The sequence below is a fragment of the Ranitomeya variabilis genome, chromosome 2 (genome assembly GCF_051348905.1).
Source record: "Ranitomeya variabilis isolate aRanVar5 chromosome 2, aRanVar5.hap1, whole genome shotgun sequence".
Classification (NCBI taxonomy): domain Eukaryota; kingdom Metazoa; phylum Chordata; class Amphibia; order Anura; family Dendrobatidae; genus Ranitomeya; species Ranitomeya variabilis.
This window is the reverse complement of record NC_135233.1, coordinates 701,757,412-701,780,503: the sequence shown is the minus strand read 5'-3', so window position 1 is coordinate 701,780,503 and position 23,092 is coordinate 701,757,412. Positions and strand designations below refer to the sequence as shown.

At 45.0% G+C, this 23,092-nt stretch overlaps 1 protein-coding gene across 1 annotated transcript in view; it reads right to left on the bottom strand.

Annotated features, from left to right (window-relative positions):
• LOC143807646 (uncharacterized) overlaps positions 1–23,092 on the bottom strand; it is a 1,106,746-nt gene that overhangs the window by 820,930 nt on the left and 262,724 nt on the right. Inside the window, exons 15-16 of the mRNA XM_077289447.1 lie at positions 21,691–21,750; positions 17,761–17,814 (exon numbers count right to left, since the gene is read on the bottom strand). Coding sequence (XP_077145562.1) covers positions 17,761–17,814; positions 21,691–21,750 — 114 coding nt within the window. The remainder of the gene's footprint in view (positions 1–17,760; positions 17,815–21,690; positions 21,751–23,092) is intronic.

Here is a 23,092-nt window from a genome sequence, read left to right as displayed (position 1 = left end):
GGCTCAATGCAGTTTAAAATTGGTTACAGGGGTACACAGGCAGCATTGGTTTGGTCAGCGGAGGACGATTGCAAGGAGCGGCGCAGACAGACTTACTAGGCCTAAAATAAAAAAGTAGGCTCTATGCAGATTAAAATGGATCACAGGGGTACACAGGCAGCATTGGTTTGGTCAGCGGAGGACGATTGCAAGGAGTGGCGCAGACTTACTAGGCCTAAAATAAAAAAGTAGGCTCAATGCAGTTTAAAATTGGTTACAGGGGTACACAGGCAGCATTGGTTTGGTCAGCGGAGGACGATTGCAAGGAGTGCACAGACTTACTAGGCCTAAAATAAAAAAGTAGGCTCTATGCAGTTTAATATGGTTTACAGGGGTACACAGGCAGCATTGGTTTGTTCAGCGGAGGACGATTGCATGGAGTGGCACAGACTTACTAGGCCTAAAATAAAAAGTAGGCTCAATGCAGTTTAAAATTGGTTACAGGGGTAAACAGGCAGCATTGGTTTGGTCAGCGGAGGATGATTGCAAGGAGTGGCGCAGACAGACTTACTAGGCCTAAAATAAAAAAAGTAGGCTCTATGCAGTTTAAATTGGATTACAGAGGTAAACAGGCAGCATTGGTTTGGTCAGCGGAGGATGATTGCAAGGAGTGGCGCAGACTTACTAGGCCTAAAATAAAAAAGTAGGCTCTATGCAGTTTAAAATGGGTTACAGGGGTACACAGGCAGCATTGGTTTGATCAGCAGAGGACGATTGCATGGAGTGGCACAGACTTACTAGGTATAAAATAAAAAAGTAGGCTCTATGCAGTTTAAAATGGGTTACAGGGGTACACAGGCAGCATGGGTTTGGTCAGCGGAGGACGATTGCAAGGAGTGGCGCAGACTTACTAGGCCTAAAATAAAAAAGTAGTCTCTATGCAGTTTAAAATGGGTTATAGGGGTACACAGGCAGCAATGGTTTGGTCAGCGGAGGACGTTTGCAAGGAGTGGCACAGATTTATTAGGCCTAAAATAAAAAAGTAGGCTCTATGCAGTTTAAAATGGGTTACAGGGGTACACAGGCAGCATTGGTTTGGTCAGCGGAGGACGATTGCAAGGAGTGGCACAGACTTACTAAGCCTAAAATAAAAAGTAAGCTCTATGCAGTTTAAAATGGGTTACAGGGGTACACAGACAGCATTGGTTTGGTCAGCGGAGGATGATAGCAAGGAGTGGCGCAGACTTACTAGGCCTAAAATAAAAAAGTAGGCTCAATGCAGTTTAAAATGGGTTACAGGGGTACACAGGCAGCATTGGTTTGGTGAGCGGAGGACGATTGCAAGGAGTGGCGCAGACAGACTTACTAGGCCTAAAATAAAAAAGTAGGCTCAATGCAGTTTAAAATGGGTTACAGGGGTACACAGGCAGCATTGGTTTGGTGAGCGGAGGACGATTGCAAGGAGTGGCGCAGACAGACTTACTAGGCCTAAAATAAAAAAGTAGGCTCTATGCAGTTTAAAATGGATTACAGGGGTACACAGGCAGCATTGGTTTGGTCAGCGGAGGACGATTGCAAGGAGTGGCGCAGACTTACTAGGCCTAAAATAGAAAAGTAGGCTCTATGTTGTTCTAAACTGGTAACAGGAGTAAACTGGCAGCACTGCTTTGTTCGGTGGAGGACAACTGGAAGAAGTGGCTGTCATAGTAAGTTGGCCAAAATAGTAAATTGGGCTAAATGTCTGCAAAAAAATGTTCCTAAATAAACAGGTGGCAAAGCTAGGTACAGGGGTAGGTTCCTCTGCTGAGTAGCAGATAGTGGTAGTTCGCGCACAGTATTCACAGGTCTAAATGGAGGGCAGGGCACCTGTATATTTTAACTATCATCTATCATTTCAACAAATTTGTATTGGCAGTGCCATTGAAGGATTTAACAGCACAGACTAAACAGTGGTGGAGCAGTGAGAGGTAAGTTTTGCAAGTGGTAGAGCACTGTTTGAGCTGGGGGGAACACTCTCTTGTGGGTGGCGGTACTGGCCCAGGGCCCCTCATATTACGATGGTGTGTCTGACGTTGGGTGTGCACCACCACCGCCAGAGACACTTCATTGTACTATGAGGGACCCTGTGCCAGTGCCGTCGGCCAAAAGTGGGCACACCCACCTGTCCAGGCAAACGGCACTCGCAAGGGTGCTTGTGCCAAGTGGTGACCACGGCCCCGTGGGGGGAGTCAGCCCATTTAGGGAGGTGTAAAAATGGCCTATGGTGGACATTCAGCAGCTGCAAATGGAGGAATTGGAGAAGTCAGTAAGAGGAGTCCAAAAGCAAGACATTTTTACAGGAAAGCTACGTGTCAGCAGGGGAAGGTGGAGCAAAATAAATAGAAATCCATGATTGGTTCATTTTAATGAAGGTTAGATAATCAACATTTTGGGTAGCCAGACGAGTCCTTTTTTCAATCAGTATTGAACCAGCAGCACTGAATACTCTTTCTGATAGCACACTAGAAGCTGGGCAAGCGAGCTCCTGTAATGCATATTCTGCCAATTCAGGCCAGGTGTCTATTTTAGATGCCCAGTAATCAAAGGGGAATTACGTGTGAGGGAGAACATTGATAAGGGAGGAGAAATAGTTCGTAACCATACTGGACAAATGTTGTCTCCTGTCACTTTGAATTGATGCCGCAGTACCTGTCGTGTCTGCGGTCATTGCGAAATCACTCCACAACTTGGTCATAAAACCCCTCTGTCCAACGCCACTTCTGATTTGTGCACCTCTAACACCTCTGCCATGTTGCCCCCTGCAGCTTGTGTGAGAACCATCACCGCCGCTGTGTGCCGGGAATGCCTGAACCAAATGGTCTACAAGAGTTTCTTGTTTGGTAGCCAATATTTGCTCAAGGTTCTCATGTGGCATGATATTTTGCAATTTCCCTTTATAGCGTGGATCCAGGAGGCAGGCCAACCTGTATTCGTCATCGGTCATCATTTTGATAATGCGGGGGTCCCTTTTTAGGATACGCAAGGCATAATCAGCCATGGGGGCCAATGTTCCAGGTGTCAAATCACTGCTTGTGCTGGGTTGAGGAGCACTTTCTGGCAAATCAACATCACTTGTCACCCGCAAAAACCCTGTACCTGACCTTGTAACGCCACCAGTTTCTATTGCCCCCTGAGAAGCTTCCTCCTCCCATAAATATTCATCTCCATCATCCTCCTCCACCTCCTCTTCATCTGCCACCTCGTCCAGGAGAGTTCCCTGAGCAGACAATGGCTTACTGTCATCAAGGCTTCCCTCCTCCTTGGCTGCAGACGCCTGCTCCTTAATGTGCATCAAACTTTGCATCAGCAGACGCATTAGTGGGATGATCATGCTTAGGATGGCATCGTCTGCACTTACTAGCCATGTGCATTCCTCAAAACACTGAAAGACTTGACAGAGGTCTTGTAGCTTCGACCACTGCACACCTGACAACTCCATGTCTGCCATCCAACTGCCTGCCCGTGTATGTGTATCCTCCCACAAATACATTACAGCATGCCTCTGTTCGCACAGCCTCTGAAGCATGTGCAGTGTGGAGTTCCACCTTGTTGTAACGTCGATTATTAGGCGGTGCTGGGGAAGCTTCAATGATCGCTGATGGTTCTGCATACGGCTGGAGTGTACGAGCGACCGGCGGATGTGCGAGCAAAGTCTTCGCACCTTCAGGGGCAGGGCTGGTAACCCCAGATAACTTTTCAGGAAGCACTGCACCACCAAGTTCAAGGTGTGAGCCAGGCAAGGTATGTGTTTCAGTTCTGAAAGGGCTATGGCAGCCATAAAATTCCTTCCGTTATCACTGACTACCTTGCCTGCCTCAAGATGTACACTGCCCAGCCATGAATGAGTCTCTTGCTGCAAGAACTCGGCCAGAACTTCCGCGGTGTGTCTGTTGTCGCCCAAACACTTCATTTCTAACACAGCCTGCTGATGCTTACCACTTGCTGTTCCATAATGGGACACCTTGTGTGCAACACTGGCAGCTGCGGATGGAGTGGTAGGGTGACTGCGCTCTGTGGACGAGCTTTTGCTTCTGGAGGAGGAGGAGGAGGAGGAGGGGTGCGAACGCCTACTGCCAACTGTTTCCTAGACCGTGGGCTAGGCAGAACTGTCCCACTATGGCTGTCCCCTGTGGACCCTGCATCCACCACATTAACCCAGTGCGCCGTGATGGACACGTAATGTCCTTGGCCATGCCTACTGGTCCATGCATCTGTTGTGAGGTGCACCTTTCTACTGACTGATTGCCTGAGTGCATGGCAATGCAGTCTTTGACATGCTGGTGGAGGGCTGGGATGGCTTTTCTCGCAAAGAAGTGTTGACTGGGTAGGTCATAGCGTGGTACTGCGTAGGCCATCAGGGCTTTGAAATCTTCGCTTTCAACCAACCGGTAGGGCATCATCTCTAATGAGATTAGTCTAGCAATGTGGGCGTTCAAACCCTGTGTACGTGGATGTGAGGATGAGTACTTCCTTTTCCTAACGAATGTCTCTTGTAGGGTGAGCTGGACTGGAGAGCTGCATATGGTGGAACAAGCAGCGGTGGTAGTGGTGGTGGACATGGCGGATTGAGAGAGGGTTGGTGATGGTATTCTTGATGTTGACCTACATACAGTGTTTCCTACCAAAAACCTTGTGATTCCCTGACTGCTTTGGCCTTGCGACGTTACCTCCACATTTACTGCAGGTGGTGTCCTAAACGGTGGGCTTACAGTGAGGGAAGCAATGTAGCGTTGCTGACTACCTTAATTCTGAGCGGGTGCACCAACGTAACGGGATGTTTGGTAGTTAGTCCAGACTTGCAAGTGCATGCTGGTTAAATGTCTTCTCATGCACGTTGTATTTAAATTTTTGACGTTCTGCCCTCTGCTAAAGGTCTTTGAGCATTTCTTACAGATAACTTTGCTCTGATCATTCGGATCTTGGTTAAAAAATTGCCACACTGCACTCTTCCTACTATCAAATACCTTTTCAGGCATTGCACGCTGTGCTACTTTCACCAGATGGCTACGCTGTCCTAAAACTGGTTTTGTTTTTGACACACGTTTTTTGGCTTGATACGGGCCTGCCAGATGAAAGCTGTTGCGATGTTGATGCCTGCTGCGGCTCATCCTCCTCCGCTTCTGAGCTACTGCCTGCGGCATCCTGGTCCCCCAATGGCTGCCAAACTGGGTCAACAACTGGGTCGTCTGCCACCTCCTCTTCAATGTCCTGTGCACCTTCCTCTGTGTCACCGTGTAAGGTGCTGTAGCGTTAGGGACAGGGCACCATAGTCTCATCAGGGTCAGATTCTGGCTCAGTACACTGCGAGGGCAATGTAGTGATTTGAGTCAATGGAACAGCATACTAATCTAGCTGTGGCTGTGAATCTGTGCACTCCATGTCCAATTCATCTTGTAATGGGCTATTAACAATTTCCCTTTCTAACCCAGGCACGGTATGTGTGAAGAGCTCCATGGAGTAAACTGTAGTGTCGCCTGCCGCATCCTTCACTTTTTGGTTTGGGTGAAGGACACAAGGAAGCGACTTGTTCCTGCCCGGGAGCACACACTGCCGACTCTCTGCTTTTAAATTTGGAACTTTCGGAAGAGGAGGCGAAAGAGCTAGAGGCTGAGTCAGCAAGGAAAGCCAAAACTTTTTCCTGCTGCTCCGGCTTTAAAAGCGGTTTTCCTACTCCAAGATAAGGGAGCCTTCGAGGCCTTGTGTAGCAAGACAATGACGCTGGCTCAACAACTTGAGCCTTAGGTGCTATTTTGCTTTTCCCACTACCACCAGATGCTCAACCACCACCCTCACCACCACCATCATTACCAGCTGGCAACGACCACCCACGGCCTCTTCCACCAGACTTCCTCATTTTTGGGAAAATGGAACCAAAGTAACAACCATTACATGGTACTGTAAAACAAGGTAGAAGGTGTATATAAACTTGTTGAGAAATTAAATCTCCCTTTTTTGTGTGGGAGACTGCTGCAAAAAAAAAAAAACAGGCCCACTGTATTACACTACACAGTATAAGTGGCTGAAAGTGGCTGGCAGATATACGCCAAACAGAACGGACGCAGATGCACTTAGTTGCAATATAAATCTCCCTTTTTATGTTTGGGACACTGCTGCAAAAGACAGGCCCACTGTATTACACTACACAGTTTCAGTGGCAGAAAGTGGCTGGCAGATATACCACAAACAGGACTGCCGCAGATGCACTTAGTGGCAATATAAATCTCCCTTTTTATGTGTGGGAGACTGCTGGAAAAATCAGGCCCACTGTATTACACTACACAGTTTTAGTGGCAGAAAATGGCTGGAAGATATATAAAAAAAAGAGAACTGACACAGATGCACTTAGTGGCAATATAAATCTCCCTTTTTATGTGTGGGAGACTGCTGGAAAAATCAGGCTCACTGTATTACACTACACAGTTTTAGTGGCAGAAAATGGCTGGAAGATATATTTAAAAAAAAGGGACTGTACTACAATAACAATTTCCCTACAATGATCTCAGGACAAGTATGGCAGCCATCAATATAAAGGACAGCTGCACACAAAAGTGTGGACAAATAAAAAATAGAACTGTGCAGAAAGGAGCAACAGGACTTTTGCTTGGTTCTCACACAAGCTGCAGGGGGCTACAGGGCAGAGGTGTTAGAGGTGCACAGATCAGAAGTGGCGTTGGACAGAGGGGTTTTCTGACCAGGTTGTGGAGTGATTTCGCAATGACCGCAGACAGGACAGGTACTGCAGCATCTATTCAAAGTGACAGGAGACAACATTTGTCCAGTATGGTTACTAACTCTTTTTCATCCCTTATCGATGTTCTCCCTCAACCGTCATTCCCATTTGATTACTGGGCATCCAAATTAGACACCTGGCCTGAATTGGCAGAATATGCATTGCAGGAGCTTGCTTGCCCAGCAGCTAGTGTGCTATCAGAAATAGTATTCAGTGCTGCTGGTTCAATATTAACCGAAAAAAGGACTCATCTGGCTACCCAAAATGTGGATGATCTCACCTTCATTAAAATGAACCACTCCTGGATTTCAAATTATTTTGCCCCACCTTTCCCGGCTGACACCTAGCTTTCCTATAAAAAGGTCTTGCTTGTGGACTGGTCTTACTGAGTGGTCGAATCTGTTAATTTGCAGCAGCTGTTTGTCTAGCATACGACATGTTTACACCTCCCCCAATGGGAAAACTCCCCCCACGGGGCCGTGGTCTCGCCACTTGTCGCAAGCACCCGTTACAGTGCTGTTTGTCTGAAGAGGTGGGTGTGCCCGCTTTTGGTCGACGGCACTGCCACTGGGTCCCTCATAGTACAATGTAGTGTCTCTAATGGTGGTGGTGCGCACCCAACGTCAGACACACCGTTGTAACATGAGGGGCCCTGGGACGGTACCGCCGGCCACAAGAGAGTTCCCCCACCCCCCCAGCTCAAACTGTGCTCTACCACGTGCAAAATTATCTCGCACAGCTCCACCAATGTTTAGTCTATGCGCTGACATCATTCAATGCCTGGCACTGACAATACCAATTTGTTGACATCTATGATGCTAGTTAAAGTAGTCTGTGTCAGTGTCCTATATTGACACCAGTAAATACTAAGTTACTGCCAAATTACTTTGTCAGAAACTCAGCAGATGAGCCCACCCCGTACCTAAGTATGCCACCTTTTTTTTTTGTTGTTGTTGTTTTGCGAGACATTAACATCTATTTATTTTTTGTGAGTACTAACTGTGTCAGACACTCCTTGCAATCCTCCTCCGCTGACCACAATGCTGCCTGTGTATCCATGTAACCGATTTAAAACTGCCATGAGCCTATTTTTTGTTATGTTAGGCCTTCGTTAGCCTGTCTGCGGTCACTCCTTGCAATACTCCTCTGCTGACCACAATGCTGCCTGTGTATCCATGTAACCTATTTAAAACTGCCATGAGCCTATTTTTTGTTATTTTAGGCCTTCGTTAGCCTGTCTGCGGTCACTCCTTGCAATACTCCTCCGCTGACCACAATGCTGCCTGTGTATCCATGTAACCTATTTAAAACTGCCATGAGCCTATTTTTTGTTATTTTAGGCCTTCGTTAGCCTGTCTGCGGTCACTCCTTGCAATACTCCTCCACTGACCACAATGCTGCCTGTGTATCCATGTAACCGATTTAAAACTGCCATGAGCCTATTTTTTGTTATGTTAGGCCTTCATTAGCCTGTCTGCGGTCACTCCTTGCAATACTCCTCCGCTGACCACAATGCTGCCTGTGTATCCATGTAACCTATTTAAAACTGCCATGAGCCTATTTTTTGTTATTTTAGGCCTTCGTTAGCCTGTCTGCGGTCACTCCTTGCAATACTCCTCCGCTGACCACAATGCTGCCTGTGTATCCATGTAACCGATTTAAAACTGCCATGAGCCTATTTTTTGTTATGTTAGGCCTTCGTTAGCCTGCCTGCGGTCACTCCTTGCAATACTCCTCCACTGACCACACCAATGCTGCCCGTGTACCCCTGGAACCTATTTAAAAGTTCATAGAGTCTATTTATATATTTTATTTAATATTAATTAAGCCATGATGGACTACGCTGTACCATGTTACGAGCTACCCAGTCGGCACTTCTTTTCTAGAAAAGCCATCCCAACCCTCCACCAGCATGTAAAAGACCGCATTGTCCATGCACTCTGGCAACCTGTGAGTACAAAGGTGCACCTGACAACAGACGCATGGACCTGTAGGCATGGCCACGGAAGGTTACGTGTCCATTACGGCGCAATGGGTTAATGTGGTGGATGCATGGTCCACAGGGGACAGCCTACTAAGTCTGTCTGCAGTCCCTAATTCAAATTGTCCTCCACTGTCTAAATCTGAGCTTCAACCTTCAGGCTCTCATTAAGTGCTTTTTTAACCAAAAATTGGTGGTTGGGGCCTACTAACGGTGTCTGCGCCTCCCTGGTGTTTTTCCTCAACTGAATAAAGCTGAGCTTCAACCTTCTGGCTCTCATTAAGTGCTGTTTTTTAAGAAATTGGCGGTTAGGGCCTATTAACGTGTCTGCCCCTCCCTGGTGTTTTTCCTCAACTGAAAAAAGCTGAGCTTCAACCTTCTGGCTTTCGGCCTATAGTATCAGATATTAAACTGCATTTGGCCTGCAACTTTGGTTACGGCCTACTAACGGTGTCTGCCCCTCCCTGGTGTTTTTCCTCAACTGAATAAAGCTGAGCTTCAACCTTCTGGCTTTCGGCCTATAGTATCAGATATTAAACTGCATTTGGCCTTCAACTTTGGTTACGGCCTACTAACGGTGTCTGCCCCCTCCCTGGTGTTGCCCTCAACTGAATAAAGCTGAGCTTCAACCTTCTGGCTCTCATTAAGTGTTTTTTAAAAAACAAAATGGTGGTTAGGGCCTACTAACGGTGTCTGCCCCTCCCTGGTCTTGCCCTCAACTGAATAAAGCTGAGCTTCAACCTTCTGGCTCTCATTAAGTGCTGTTTTTTAAGAAATTGGCGGTTAGGGCCTATTAACGTGTCTGCCCCTCCCTGGTGTATTTCCTCAACTGAAAAAAGCTGAGCTTCAACCTTCTGGCTTTCGGCCTATAGTATCAGATATTAAACTGCATTTGGCCTGCAACTTTGGTTACGGCCTACTAACGGTGTCTGCCCCTCCCTGGTGTTTTTCCTCAACTGAATAAAGCTGAGCTTCAACCTTCTGGCTTTCGGCCTATAGTATCAGATATTAAACTGCATTTGGCCTTCAACTTTGGTTACGGCCTACTAACGGTGTCTGCCCCTCCCTGGTGTTGCCCTCAACTGAATAAAGCTGAGCTTCAACCTTCTGGCTCTCATTAAGTGTTTTTTAAAAAACAAAATGGTGGTTAGGGCCTACTAACGGTGTCTGCCCCTCCCTGGTGTTGCCCTCAACTGAATAAAGCTGAGCTTCAACCTTCTGGCTCTCATTAAGTGCTGTTTTTTAAGAAATTGGCGGTTAGGGCCTATTAACGGTGTCTGCCCCTCCCTGGTGTTTTTCCTCAACTGAAAAAAGCTGAGCTTCAACCTTCTGGCTTTCGGCCTATAGTATCAGATATTAAACTGCATTTGGCCTGCAACTTTGGTTACGGCCTACTAACGGTGTCTGCCCCTCCCTGGTGTTTTTCCTCAACTGAATAAAGCTGAGCTTCAACCTTCTGGCTTTCGGCCTATAGTATCAGATATTAAACTGCATTTGGCCTTCAACTTTGGTTAGGGCCTACTAACGGTGTCTGCCCCTCCCTGGTGTCTTCCCTCAACTGAATAGAGCTGAGCTTCAACCTTCTGGCTCTCATTAAGTGCTGTTTTTTAAAAAATTGGTGGTTAGGGCCTACTAACGGTGTCTGCCCCTCCCTGGTGTTTTTCCTCAAATGAATAAAGCTGAGCTTCAACCTTCTGGCTTTCGGCCTATAGTATCAGATATTAAACTGCATTTGGCCTTCAACTTTGGTTACGGCCTACTAACGGTGTCTGCCCCTCCCTGGTGTTTTTCCTCAACTGAATAAAGCTGAGCTTCAACCTTCTGGCTCTCATTAAGTGCTGTTTTTTAAAAAATTGGTGGTTAGGGCCTACTAACGGTGTCTGCCCCTCCCTGGTGTTTTCCCTCAACTGAATAAAGCTGAGCTTCATCCTTCTGGCTCTCATTAAGTGCTGTTTTTTAAAAAATTGGTGTTTAGGGCCTACTAACGGTGTCTGCCCCTCCCTGGTGTTTTTCCTCAACTGAAAAAAGCTGAGCTTCAACCTTCTGGCTTTCGGCCTATAGTATCAGATATTAAACTGCATTTGGCCTTCAACTTTGGTTACGGCCTACTAACGGTGTCTGCCCCTCCCTGGTGTTTTTCCTCAACTGAATAAAGCTGAGCTTCAACCTTCTGGCTCTCATTAAGTGCTGTGTTTTTAAAAATTGGTGGTTAGGGCCTACTAACGGTGTCTGCCCCTCCCTGGTGTTGTCCTCAACTGAATACAGCTGAGCTTCAACCTTCTGGCTCTCATTAAGTGTTTTTTAAAAAACAAAATGGTGGTTACGGCCTACTAACGGTGTCTGCCCCTCCCTGGTGTTGCCCTCAACTGAATAAAGCTGAGCTTCAACCTTCTGGCTCTCATTAAGTGTTTTTTAAAAAACAAAATGGTGGTTAGGGCCTACTAACGGTGTCTGCCCCTCCCTGGTCTTGCCCTCAACTGAATAAAGCTGAGCTTCAACCTTCTGGCTCTCATTAAGTGCTGTGTTTTTAAAAATTGGTGGTTAGGGCCTACTAACGGTGTCTGCCCCTCCCTGGTGTTGCCCTCAACTGAATACAGCTGAGCTTCAACCTTCTGGCTCTCATTAAGTGCTGTGTTTTTAAAAATTGGTGGTTAGGGCCTACTAACGGTGTCTGCCCCTCCCTGGTGTTGCCCTCAACTGAATAAAGCTGTGCTTCAACCTTGTGGCTTTCGGCCTATAGTATCAGATATTAAACTGCATTTGGCCTTCAACTTTGGTTACGGCCTACTAACGGTGTCTGCCCCTCCCTGGTGTTTTTCCTCAACTGAATAAAGCTGAGCTTCAACCTTCTGGCTTTCGGCCTATAGTATCAGATATTAAACTGCATTTGGCCTTCAACTTTGGTTACGGCCTACTAACGGTGTCTGCCCCTCCCTGGTGTTTTTCCTCAACTGAATAAAGCTGAGCTTCAACCTTCTGGCTCTCATTAAGTGCTGTTTTTTAAAAAAATTGGTGGTTACGGTCTACTAACGGTGTCTGCCCCTCCCTGGTGTTTTTTCTCAACTGAATAAAGCTGAGCTTCAACCTTCTGGCTCTCATTAAGTGCTGTTTTTTAAAAAATTGGTGGTTAGGGCCTACTAACGGTGTCCGCCCCTCCCTGGTGTTTTTCCTCAACTGAATAAAGCTGAGCTTCAACCTTCTGGCTTTCGGCCTATAGTATCAGATATTAAACTGCATTTCTCCTTCAACTTTGGTTACGGCCTACTAACGGTGTCTGCCCCTCCCTGGTGTTTTTCCTCAACTGAATAAAGCTGAGCTTCAACCTTCTGGCTCTCATTAAGTGCTGTTTTTTAAAAAATTGGTGGTTAGGGCCTACTAACGGTGTCTGCCCCTCCCTGGTGTTTTCCCTCCACTGAATAAAGCTGAGCTTCAACCTTCTGGCTCTCACTAAGTGCTGTTTTTTAAAAAATTGGTTGTTAGGGCCTACTAACGGTGTCCGCCCCTCCCTGGTGTTTTTCCTCAACTGAATAAAGCTGAGCTTCAACCTTCTGGCTCTCATTAAGTGCTGTTTTTTAAAAAATTGGTGGTTAGGGCCTACTAACGGTGTCTGCCCCTCCCTGGTGTTTTTCCTCAACTGAATAAAGCTGAGCTTCAACCTTCTGGCTCTCATTACGTGCTGTTTTTTAAAAAATTGGTGGTTAGGGCCTACTAACGGTGTCTGCCCCTCCCTGGTGTTTTCCCTCAACTGAATAAAGCTGAGCTTCAACCTTCTGGCTCTCATTAAGTGCTGTTTTTTAAAAAATTGGTGGTTAGGGCCTACTAACGGTGTCTGCCCCTCCCTGGTGTTTTCCCTCAACTGAATAAAGCTGAGCTTCAACCTTCTGGCTCTCATTAAGTGCTGTTTTTTAAAAAATTGGTGGTTAGGGCCTACTAACGGTGTCTGCCCCTCCCTGGTATTTTTCCTCAACTGAATAAAGCTGAGCTTCAACCTTCTGGCTTTCGGCCTATAGTATCAGATATTAAACTGCATTTGGCCTTCAACTTTGGTTACGGCCTACTAATGGTGTCTGCCCCTCCCTGGTGTTTTTCCTCAACTGAATAAAGCTGAGCTTCAACCTTCTGGCTTTTGGCCTACAGTAGCAGATATTAAACTGCATTTGGCCTACTAGTGTGGTTGGGCCCTTAAAACAGTGTCTGCTGCTCCTGGGTTTACTACTCCACTGAACAAAGCAATGCCACCTGTTTAGTCCTGTTACCAATTTTGAACTGCATTTAGCCTACTTTATTCTTTGGCCCTATATCTCTTTCCTCCTCATCCTGCCCATTGCCCAGCCACTGCTAGATGAGTCTGCTGGTACATTGACCTAGACCACTACATTCCCCTTGCACTCTACACAGCCAGAATCTGACCCTGCTGAAAGTAAGGTTCCCCTTCCCGCATGTTATACCACCTTACACAGGGACAAAGAGGAAGGTGCAGATGTAAGTGCAGGTTCCTTCATCAGGTGGGGGGGCATACTCGTTGGCGACGTCACTGGCACAGGGCCCCTCAGAGTATGCAAAAGTGTCGCTGCTGGTGGGAGGCGCCCCCGCCGTGCAAACACACCTCTGTACTTTGAGGGGCCCTGTGCCAGTGCCAATGCGAACGAGTGGGCCCCCCCTGCTTGCTCAGGATCACAGCACTTGCAACGCTGAAATACTTACCTCTCCCTGCTCCACCGCCATGACGTAGTCCACGTTTCCTGGGCCCACTAAAACCTTGAACCAGCCCTACCCCCCACAACTTTTGCCAAATGACCCCCAAGTTCCAATGCCCAACTATTATTATAAAGTTAATTATGATTTACAAGCTTCAGAAACAAGAATGGATGTTTTTGGCATTAAAATGGGCACTGTAGGTGTTTTCCTGGCCTCCACTCACTGCCGACTATGCTTCCCCATTGACTTGCATTGGGTTTCGTGTTTCAGTCGATCCCCGACTTTTAGCGATAATCGGCCGACTGCACTCGACTCGACTCTGGACAAAGTCGGGTTTCACAAAACCCGACTCGATCTTAAAAAAATTAAATTTGCTCAACCCTACTCACCTCCAGTGCCAGCGCCGTTCCCGCAGTGTCGGCATTCGCTCTCCCCGGGGCTGTGATGCAGTGTTGTGACACGTGATGCTGTCTCTGCCTTCGGACAAACTGAACATGAAGAGGAAGCTGATCCCTGACTTCCTCTTCATGTTCAGTTTGTCCAAAGACGGAGACAGGGATGCCAGCGCTAATTGGGCTCCGGGCATCACGTATCATTACACCATATCACAGTCCTGGGTCCTTGAGTGTTGACACTGCTGGAACGGAGGTGGCATGGGAGGTGAGTATAGACTTTATTATTTTATTGGGGCCAAACATTTAGTTTAAATGGTGGACAACCTCTTTAACCCCTTACCGACCGCTGATACGCCTTTTAACGGCGGCAGCTAAGGGTACTTAAACCACAGCGCCGTTAATTAACGGCGCTGTGGAAAAAGTGAATAGCGGCCCCCAGAGTCGGATTTTCTCTGGGGTCTCGGTTGCCGAGGGTAGCCGAGACCCCAGAGAACATGATTCGGGGGGTTTTTACCGACCCCCGAGTTGCGATCGCCGGTAATTAACCGTTTACCGGCGGTCGCAACAAAAAAAAAACGCGATTTGCCGTTTAATTTCTCTGTCCTCCGATGTGATCGCACATCGGAGGACAGAGAAATGTGGTCCCCGATGGCCCCCAATAGCCCCACGATACTTACCTACCTCCCCCGGTGCTCCTCGTGGCTCCCGATGGGCGCCGCCATCTTTTTTCCGGGAAAAAATGGCGGGCGCACGCGCAGTGCGCCCGCCGCCCGGCACCTGGAAGTTCTTTGGGGGTCTCGGCTGCCGGGAGTAGCCGAGACCCCAAAGAACATGATTGGGGTCGGTTTGCACCGACCCCTGTTTTGCGATCGCCGGTAATTAACAGTTTACCGGCGACCGCAAAAAAAAAAAAAAAAAGCGATCTGTAATTCTCTGTCCTCTGATGTGATCGCACATCAGAGGACAGAGAAATAGGGGGATTCGGGGACCCTAACATACTCACCCGGTGTCCCTGGGTCCTCTTCTGTCTCCTCCTGCCGGCCGGCTTTTTCCTTATGGCAGGCGCATGCGCAGTGCGCCCGCCATCTGCTGCCATCTGCTGGCCGGCAGGAGAGACGAGTTGGGGCTAAAATTAGGGTTAGGGTTAGGGTTAGGGTTAGGGTTAGAGTTAGGGTTAGGGTTAGGGTTAGGGTTAGAGTTAGGGTTAGGGTTAGGGCAAGGGTTAGGGTTAGAGTTAGGGTTAGGGTTAGGGTTGGGGCTAAATTTAGGGTTAGGGTTAGGGCTAGGGTTAGGGCTAGAGTTAGGGCTAGGGTTAGGGTTAGGGTTAGGGTTAGGGCTAAATTTAGGGTTAGGGTTAGGGCTAGGGTTAGGGCTAGGGTTAGGCTACTTTCACACTAGCGTTTTTTGGCTTCCGTCGCAATGCGTCGTTGGAGAAAAAACGCATCCTGCAAAAGTGCTTGCAGGATGCGTTTTTTCTCCATTGGCTTGCATTAGCGACGCATTGCGACGGATTGCCACACGTCGCATCCGTCGTGCGACGGATGCGTCGTGCTTTGGCGGACCGTCGGCACAAAAAAAGCTACATGTAACTTTTTTGTGCGACGTGTCCGCCATTTCCGACCGCGCATGCGTGGCCGGAACTCCGCCCCTGCCTCCCCGCACCTAACAATGGGGCAGCGGATGCGTTGAAAAAACAGCATCCGCTGCACCCGTTGTGCGGCTCTTACAACGCTAGTGTCGGTATGTCGGCCCGACACACTGCGATGGGCCGAGTACGATGCTAGTGTGAAAGTAGCCTTAGGCTTCTTTCACACTTGCGTCGGTACGGGGCGGTCGCAATGCGTCGGCCCGACGTACCGACGCACGTTGTGAAAATTGTGCACAACGTGGGCAGCGGATGCAGTTTTTCAACGCATCCGCTGCCCAGTCTATGTCCTGGGGAGGAGGGGGCAGAGTTACGGCCACGCATGCGCGGAAAAGGCGGACACGACGTACAAAAAAAAGGTTACATTGAACTCTTTTTGTGACGACGGGGCTAAAGTTATGGTTAGGGTTGGGGTTAAAGTTAGGGTTAGGGTTGGGGCTAAAGTTAGGGTTAGAGTTGCGATTAGGGTTAGGGGTGTGTTGGATTTAGGGTTTTGATTAGGGTTATGGTTAGGGTTGAGATTAGGGCTGTTTTGGGGTTAGGGTTGTGATTATCATTAGGGTTGTGATTAGGATTATGGATCGGGTTGAGATTAGGGTTAGGGGTGTGTTGGAGTTAGGGTTGGAGTTATAATTTGGAGGTTTCCACTGTTTAGGTACATCAGGGAGTCTCCAAACACGACAGCCAATTTTGTGCTAAGAAAGTCAAATGGTGCTCCCTCCCTTCTGAGCTCTGCCGTGCGCCCAAACAGTGGTTTACCCCCACATATGGGGTACCAGCATACTCAGGACAAATTGGACAACAACTTTTGGGGTCCAATTTCTCTTGTTACCCTTGTGAAAATAAAAATTTGGGGGCTAAAAAATCTTTTTTGTGGGAAAAAAAAATATTTTTTATTTTCACTACTCTGCATTCTGCACTCTGTGAAGCACTTGGGCATTCAAAGTTCTCACCACATATCTAGATAAGTTCCTTGGGGGGTCTAGTTTTCAAAATGGTATCACTTGTGGGGGGTTTCCACTGTTTAGGCACATCAGGGGCTCTCCAAACGCGACATGGCATCCGATCTCAATTCCAGCCAATTCTGCATTGAAAAAGTCAAACGGTGCTCCTTCACCTCCAAGCTCTGCGATGCGCCCAAACAGTGGTTTACCTCCACATATGGGGTATCGACGTACTCAGGAGAAATTGCACAACAACATTTGTGGTCTAATTTCTCCTGTTACCCTTGTGAAAATAAGAATTTGTGGGCGAAAAATCATTTTTGTGAAAACAAATGCGATTTTTTATTTTCACGGCTCTACGTTATAAACTTCTGTGAAGCACTTTGGGGTTCAAAGTGCTCACCACACATCTAGATAAGTTCCTTAAGGGGTCTAGTTTCCAAAATGGTGTCACTTGTGGGGGGTTTCCACTGTTTAGGCACATTAGGGGCTCTCCAAGCGCGACATGGCGTCCAATCTCAATTCCAGCCAATTCTGCATTGAAACAGTCAAACGGTGCTCCTTCACTTCCAAGCTCTGCGGTGCGCCCAAACAGTGGTTTACCTCCACATATGGGGTATCGGCGTACTCAGGAAAAATTGCACAACAAAATTTGTGTTAAATTTCTGTTTTTACACTTGTGAAAATTAAAAAAAATGGTTCTGAAGTAAAATGTTTGCAAAAAAAAGTTAAATGTTCATTTTTTTCTTCCACATTGTTTCAGTTCCTGTGAAGTACGTAAAGGGTTAATAAACTTCTTGAATGTGGTTTTGAGCAGCTTGAGGGGTGCAGTTTTTAGAATGGTGTCACACTTGGTTATTTTCTATCATATAGACCCCTCAAAATGACTTCAAAGGTGATGTGGTCCCTAAAAAAAACATGGTGTTGTAAAAATGAGAAATTGCTGGTCAACTTTTAACCCTTATAACTCCCAAACAAAAAAAAAATTGTTTCCAAAATTGTGCTGATGTAAAGTAGACATGTGGGAAATGTTATTTATGAACTATTTTTTGTGACATATCTCTCTGATTTAAGGGCATAAAAATACAAAGTTTGAAAATTGCAAAATTTTAAACATTTTCGCCATATTTCCATTTTTTTCATAAATAATCGCAATTAATATCGAAGGAATGTTACCACTAACTTGAAGTACAATATGTCACGAAAAAACAGTCTCAGAATCAGCGGGATCCGATAAAGCGTTCCAGAGTTATAACCTCTTAAAGTGACACTGGTCAGAATTGTAAAAATTGGCTTGGTCATTAAGTACCAAATTGGCTCTGTCACTAAGGGGTTAATCCAAAATTTACCTTTGACTGGAGCCTTCTTTTCAGCTTTTTCCTTTTCTTCTGCTTTTGCTATTACTAGAAGTGATAAATGAAGCAATAGTTACTTGCTAATTTACAATGCTCTAACCAAGCATAATTTTAACTAACCCAATACTGTGCAAAGACACCTTGCTATAGTGCTGTAGAGAAACATACTCTGAACTATCTCAGGCCCTGGCTCAAGAAATACTATGTATTACAGATTACCCCTGTTGCAGGTCACGGGGGTTCAGCTTAAACCTTAATGGCTTCATACATTTATAGCAGCTGTCAGTGACAACCCAGTGGCATTGGAATTTTAGACAAATGTCACTTATGTTTTTGCAGCAGTTTGAAGAGCCAAATCCTGAAGAGGAAGAAGAATATGTTCTTCCATTATAATTCCCATTCTAATTGAATACACCCATTAAGCAGCTGAATCAAGTGTCATTTTTCAAGAATGCTGTACCAATAAGATATTTTTAATGCTTTGATATTTTAATGCTTTAACTGTGCTTGCATAGATAGAGCTAGTTATCCTTTGAGCTTTTTATGTTTTATGTATGTAAGTCAACATTCACACAAATTGAAAATATTTTCTTTCTATTGCTAGCCTAGTTGCATAATAGATTTTTTTATCATTAATTTTTATTTTCATTGATGCAGGTAGTCTGTATGAACTTTTTTTATCCATTGGTTCTAAACTATCTGTTAAAAATGAATGAAACTCGGATAGAACTCTGTGTCATCAGTTTTAAATGGATTCCCGTAAACCTTATTGGTCGAGTCTAATCTGCAAAACTGATAAGAATAAGTCATGCTGAGAGTCTAAAAGTTTTCTACCACCGGAGACACAGATCCATTTTTAACCCCTTCACCACCTTGCAGTTTTGCAGTTGTGTTTTTTGCTTCCTTTTTTCCCAGAACCACAACTTTTTCATTTTTCCATCAATATGGCAATGTGAGGGCTTGTTTTCTTGCGGGACGAGTTGTACTTTTGAACTACACTATTGATTTTACCATATATTATAATGGAAAACAGGAAAAAATTCCTAGTGCTATGAAATTGCAAAAATTCAATTACACAACTGTTTTTTAGGTTTTTTACTTACCATGTTCACTACATGCTAAAACTGACCTGCCATTGTAATTATATGATTCCCTGGGTTAGTACAAGCACTCAGGTACCAAACATGTATAGGTTCTTTTTAAATTTACGTGTTGAAAAAAAATCCAAAGTTTGTAAGAAAGAAAAAAAATCACCATCACCATGTCTCCATTTTTCATGATCTGGCGCTGGGTGAAGGCTTTTTTTTGCACACCGTGCTGATGTTTTTATTGATATAATTTTGGGGTAGATATTATGTTTTGTATTTTGTTGCAATGTTGCAAGGTAGCTAGTATCTCCAGATGTCTAATACTTCCCAATGCACAATAATGAGATTACAGTGTTGTGATTATCCAAGTTTGCTGATAGTTGCAACTTCAGTTTGGAGGATCACTCAGACAAGGTATTTGTGCATATTATAAGAGTGGGGATGGAACATACAGAAAATAGATATACACTGCTCCAAAAAATAAAGGGAACTTTTAAACAACAGCATATAACTCCAAGTAAATCAAACTTCTGTGAAATCAAACTGTCCACTTAGGAAGCAACACTGTTTGACAATAAATTTCACATGCTGTTGTACAAATGGAATAGACAACAGATGGAAATTATTGGCAATTATCAAAACACACTCAATAAAGGAGTGGTTCTGCAGGTGGGGACCACAGACCACATCTCAGTACCAATGCTTTTTGGCTGATGTTTTAGTTACTTTTAAATGTTGGTTGTACTTTCACACTCGTGGTAGCAGGAGACGGACTCTACAACCCACACAAGTGGCTCAGGTAGTGCAGCTCATCCAGGATACACATCAATGCGAGCTGTGGCAAGAAGGTTTGCTGTGTCTGTCAGCGTAGTGTCCAGAGGCTGGAGGTGCTACCAGGAGACAGGCCAGTACACCAGGAGACGTGGAGGGGGCCATATGAGGGCAACAACCCAGCAGCAGGACTGCTACCTCAGCCTTTGTGCAAGGAGGAACAGGAGGAGCACTGCCAGAGCCCTGCAAAATAACCTCCAGCAGGCCACAAATGTGCATGTGTCTGCACAAATGGTTAGAAACCAACTTCATGAGGATAGTCTGAGTACCGGACGTCCACAGATTGGGGTTGTGCTTACAGCTCAATACCGTGCAGGATGCTTGGCATTTGCCACAGAACACCAGGATTGGCAAATTCACCACTGGCGCCCAGTGCTCTTCACAGATGAAAGCCGGTTCACGCTGAGCACATGTGACAGACGTGACAGAGTCTGGAGACACCGTGGAGAGCAATCTGCTGTCTGCAACATCCTTCAACGTGGCCCATTTGGCAGTGGGTCAGTAATGGTGTGGAGTGAAATTTCTTTGGAGAGCCCACACAGCCCTCCATGTGCTTTCTAGAGGTAGCCTGACTTCCATTAGGTACCGAGATGAGATCCTCAGACCCATTGTGAGACCATATGCTGGTGTGGTTGGCCCTGGGTTCCTCCTAATGCAGGACAATGCCAGACCTCATGTAGCTGGAGTGTGTCAGCAGTTCCTGCAAGATGAAGGCATTGAAGCTATGGACTGGCCTGCCCGTTCCCCAGACCTGAATCTGATTGAACACATCTGGGACATCATGTCTTGCACCATCCACCAACGTCACGTTGCACCAGAGACTGTCCAGGAGCATGCCCATGCATTGTAGGGAGGTCATACAGGCACGTGGAGGCCACACACACTACTGAGTATCATTTCCTTCTCTTTAGGCATTTCCACATAAGTTGGATCAGCCCATAACTTCATTTTCCACTTTGATTTTGAGCATCATTCCAACTCCAGACCTCCGTGGGATATTAGTTGTGATTTACGTTGATAATTTTTAGGTTTTATTGTTCTCAACACATTCCACTATGTAATGAAAAAATATTTACAACTGGATTATTTCATTCAGTGATATCTAGGATGTTTGATTTTAGTGTTCCCTTTATTTTTTTAAGCAGTGTCTTAGCAATTGTAGAGGAAAGTTAGGAAGCAACCTTCATGGTTTCAAAGCCTCAACCTTTCTCCAAAAGGAATTTATAAATGGACAGATCGAAAAAACATGAGGAAACATTAAATCTTCCAACAGCTTTAGAATATATCCAACATTGATTTGTTGTGGCAGATGTGATGTGTGATATTGGTGCAGGAGTATTTTATACAAATTTTCTTTGTGAGGTATGCAAAGTGATTATTTATGAGGTCATACATATTCTAAGTACTTTATTTTTGTCATTTGTTAATATTTGATACTCTATTGTGCAAACACTGATGTCTCTCCTTGTTTTATTCGCATAAAGGAGTTTTATTTTACAAAAATAATTATTCAAAACTCAAAAGAGCTTGTCAAAAAGTGCAATAAAATCTATTCAAAATATTGTGCAGTGGAACAACATGTTCTGTTCCCTAAGCATGTGGAGTAGAGATCTGACAGTAAAGAGGCTGATATGTGATAATTTCTGCCCTGTATATTTGTATATAAATGTATATATACTGTATATAATATGAAATTATTTGTTATTACTTATTGAAATTAAATTATAATGAATCAAATTGTTCTTGTCCGTTATCATTGCTACAATACAATATAAAATATTTGTATCACATCACAGCAATGATAAGGGGCAATAACAATTTGATACATATATCATATCACCTATTGATTATTATCTAAGTTAGTAGTGAAATGAAATTATTGCTTGAGTGCTGGCTATACAAACTCAACAATCTATCCTCAATAGTTAAAAAACGTTGGATTTTGCAATCACATGGACATGGCTGCTGCTATTCATTCAACAAGTAGCGTCTTTTACTAACTAACCTTTGATTTGGACTTTCTTTTCTATTTTCTCCTTTGGTTCATCTTTTTCTTTTGTAATTACTGTAATGAGACCAACATAGATTTTCAGATAAGTGTCTAACACATTGTAGAACATAGCAGAATGAAAGGAACAGTAGAATATTATTACAAGCAATCCTATTGTATTTTTGTTTTTAAACATGACTAGTTTACAAGTCCCAATCAAGCTAATTGAAGAAATTGTAAATAAATTATACATAAGTAAGAGAAAAGTATACAAATAAGGCACATAATAATCAAAATGTGATTAAACAAAAATATACACAGCTAAATCTTCTGACCATTTTGCAAATACTCCAGACTTAGAACCTAAATTTTATATACAAGTGCCCTGGGGATGGATGAAACTGAAGAAAAAACAAAAACAGGCAGAGATGCTTACCTGTCTAAATAGGCATCAATACAAATGCACTAATAGGCTGAGAACCAGATGCTTTACATTCTCTGTGTGAACACTGCCACATACAGATTATATTTTTTTGCACTGGTGTGCCACACGGCCAATCCCTGATTGAAGGCTGGCTGTCTCATTTGGTATTATTGCACCTGTGCAGTTGCCATTTTACTTGGGTCCGCTGCACCCTGGTAGTGCAATTGTATTGAGGCCTAGTTAGACAGGTAAGCATCTCTGCCTGTTTTTGGTTTTTCTTGAATATTGGAGGATTTTTTCCTCTTTTTGTAGTTTTTATGTTAGAGTAGGACTGGCAAGTGTAAGGACCCTTGAGGTGGGTTGCCAGCTTACGTATTATGGCCAGAATATCAACCAATACCTTACATATATTGATATGTTTTTGCACACTTTATTTTTTTTTTTTGGGGTGCAGTTGGGCCCAAATGGTTCTGTAAACTGTGGCCTCTGTTCACACAGGATGCATTATAGTTAGCACTGGGCAGCCCGCCATAGGGCGTCATTAATAGGCTGAGAACCAGATGCTCTGCATTCCTTGTGTGAACATTGCCACATACAGATTATATTTTTTTTGCACTGGTGTGCCACACGGCCAATTCATGATTGAAGGCTGGCTGTCTCATATGGTATTATTGCATCTGTGCAGTTGCCATTTTACTTGGGTCCGCTGCACCCTGTTCATGCATTTGTATTGAGGCCCAGTTAGACCGGTAAGCATTTTTGCCTGTTTTGTTTTTTTCTTTAATATTGGAGGATTTATTCCTCTTTTTGTGGTTTTTATGTTAGAGTAGGACTGGCAAGTCTAAGGACCCTTGAGGCAGGTTGCCAGCTCATGTATTATGGCCAGAATATCAACCAATACCTTACATATATTGATATGTTTTTGTGCACTTTATATATTTTTTGTGGTGCAGTTGGGCCCAAATGGTTCTGTAAACTGTGGCCTCTGTTCAA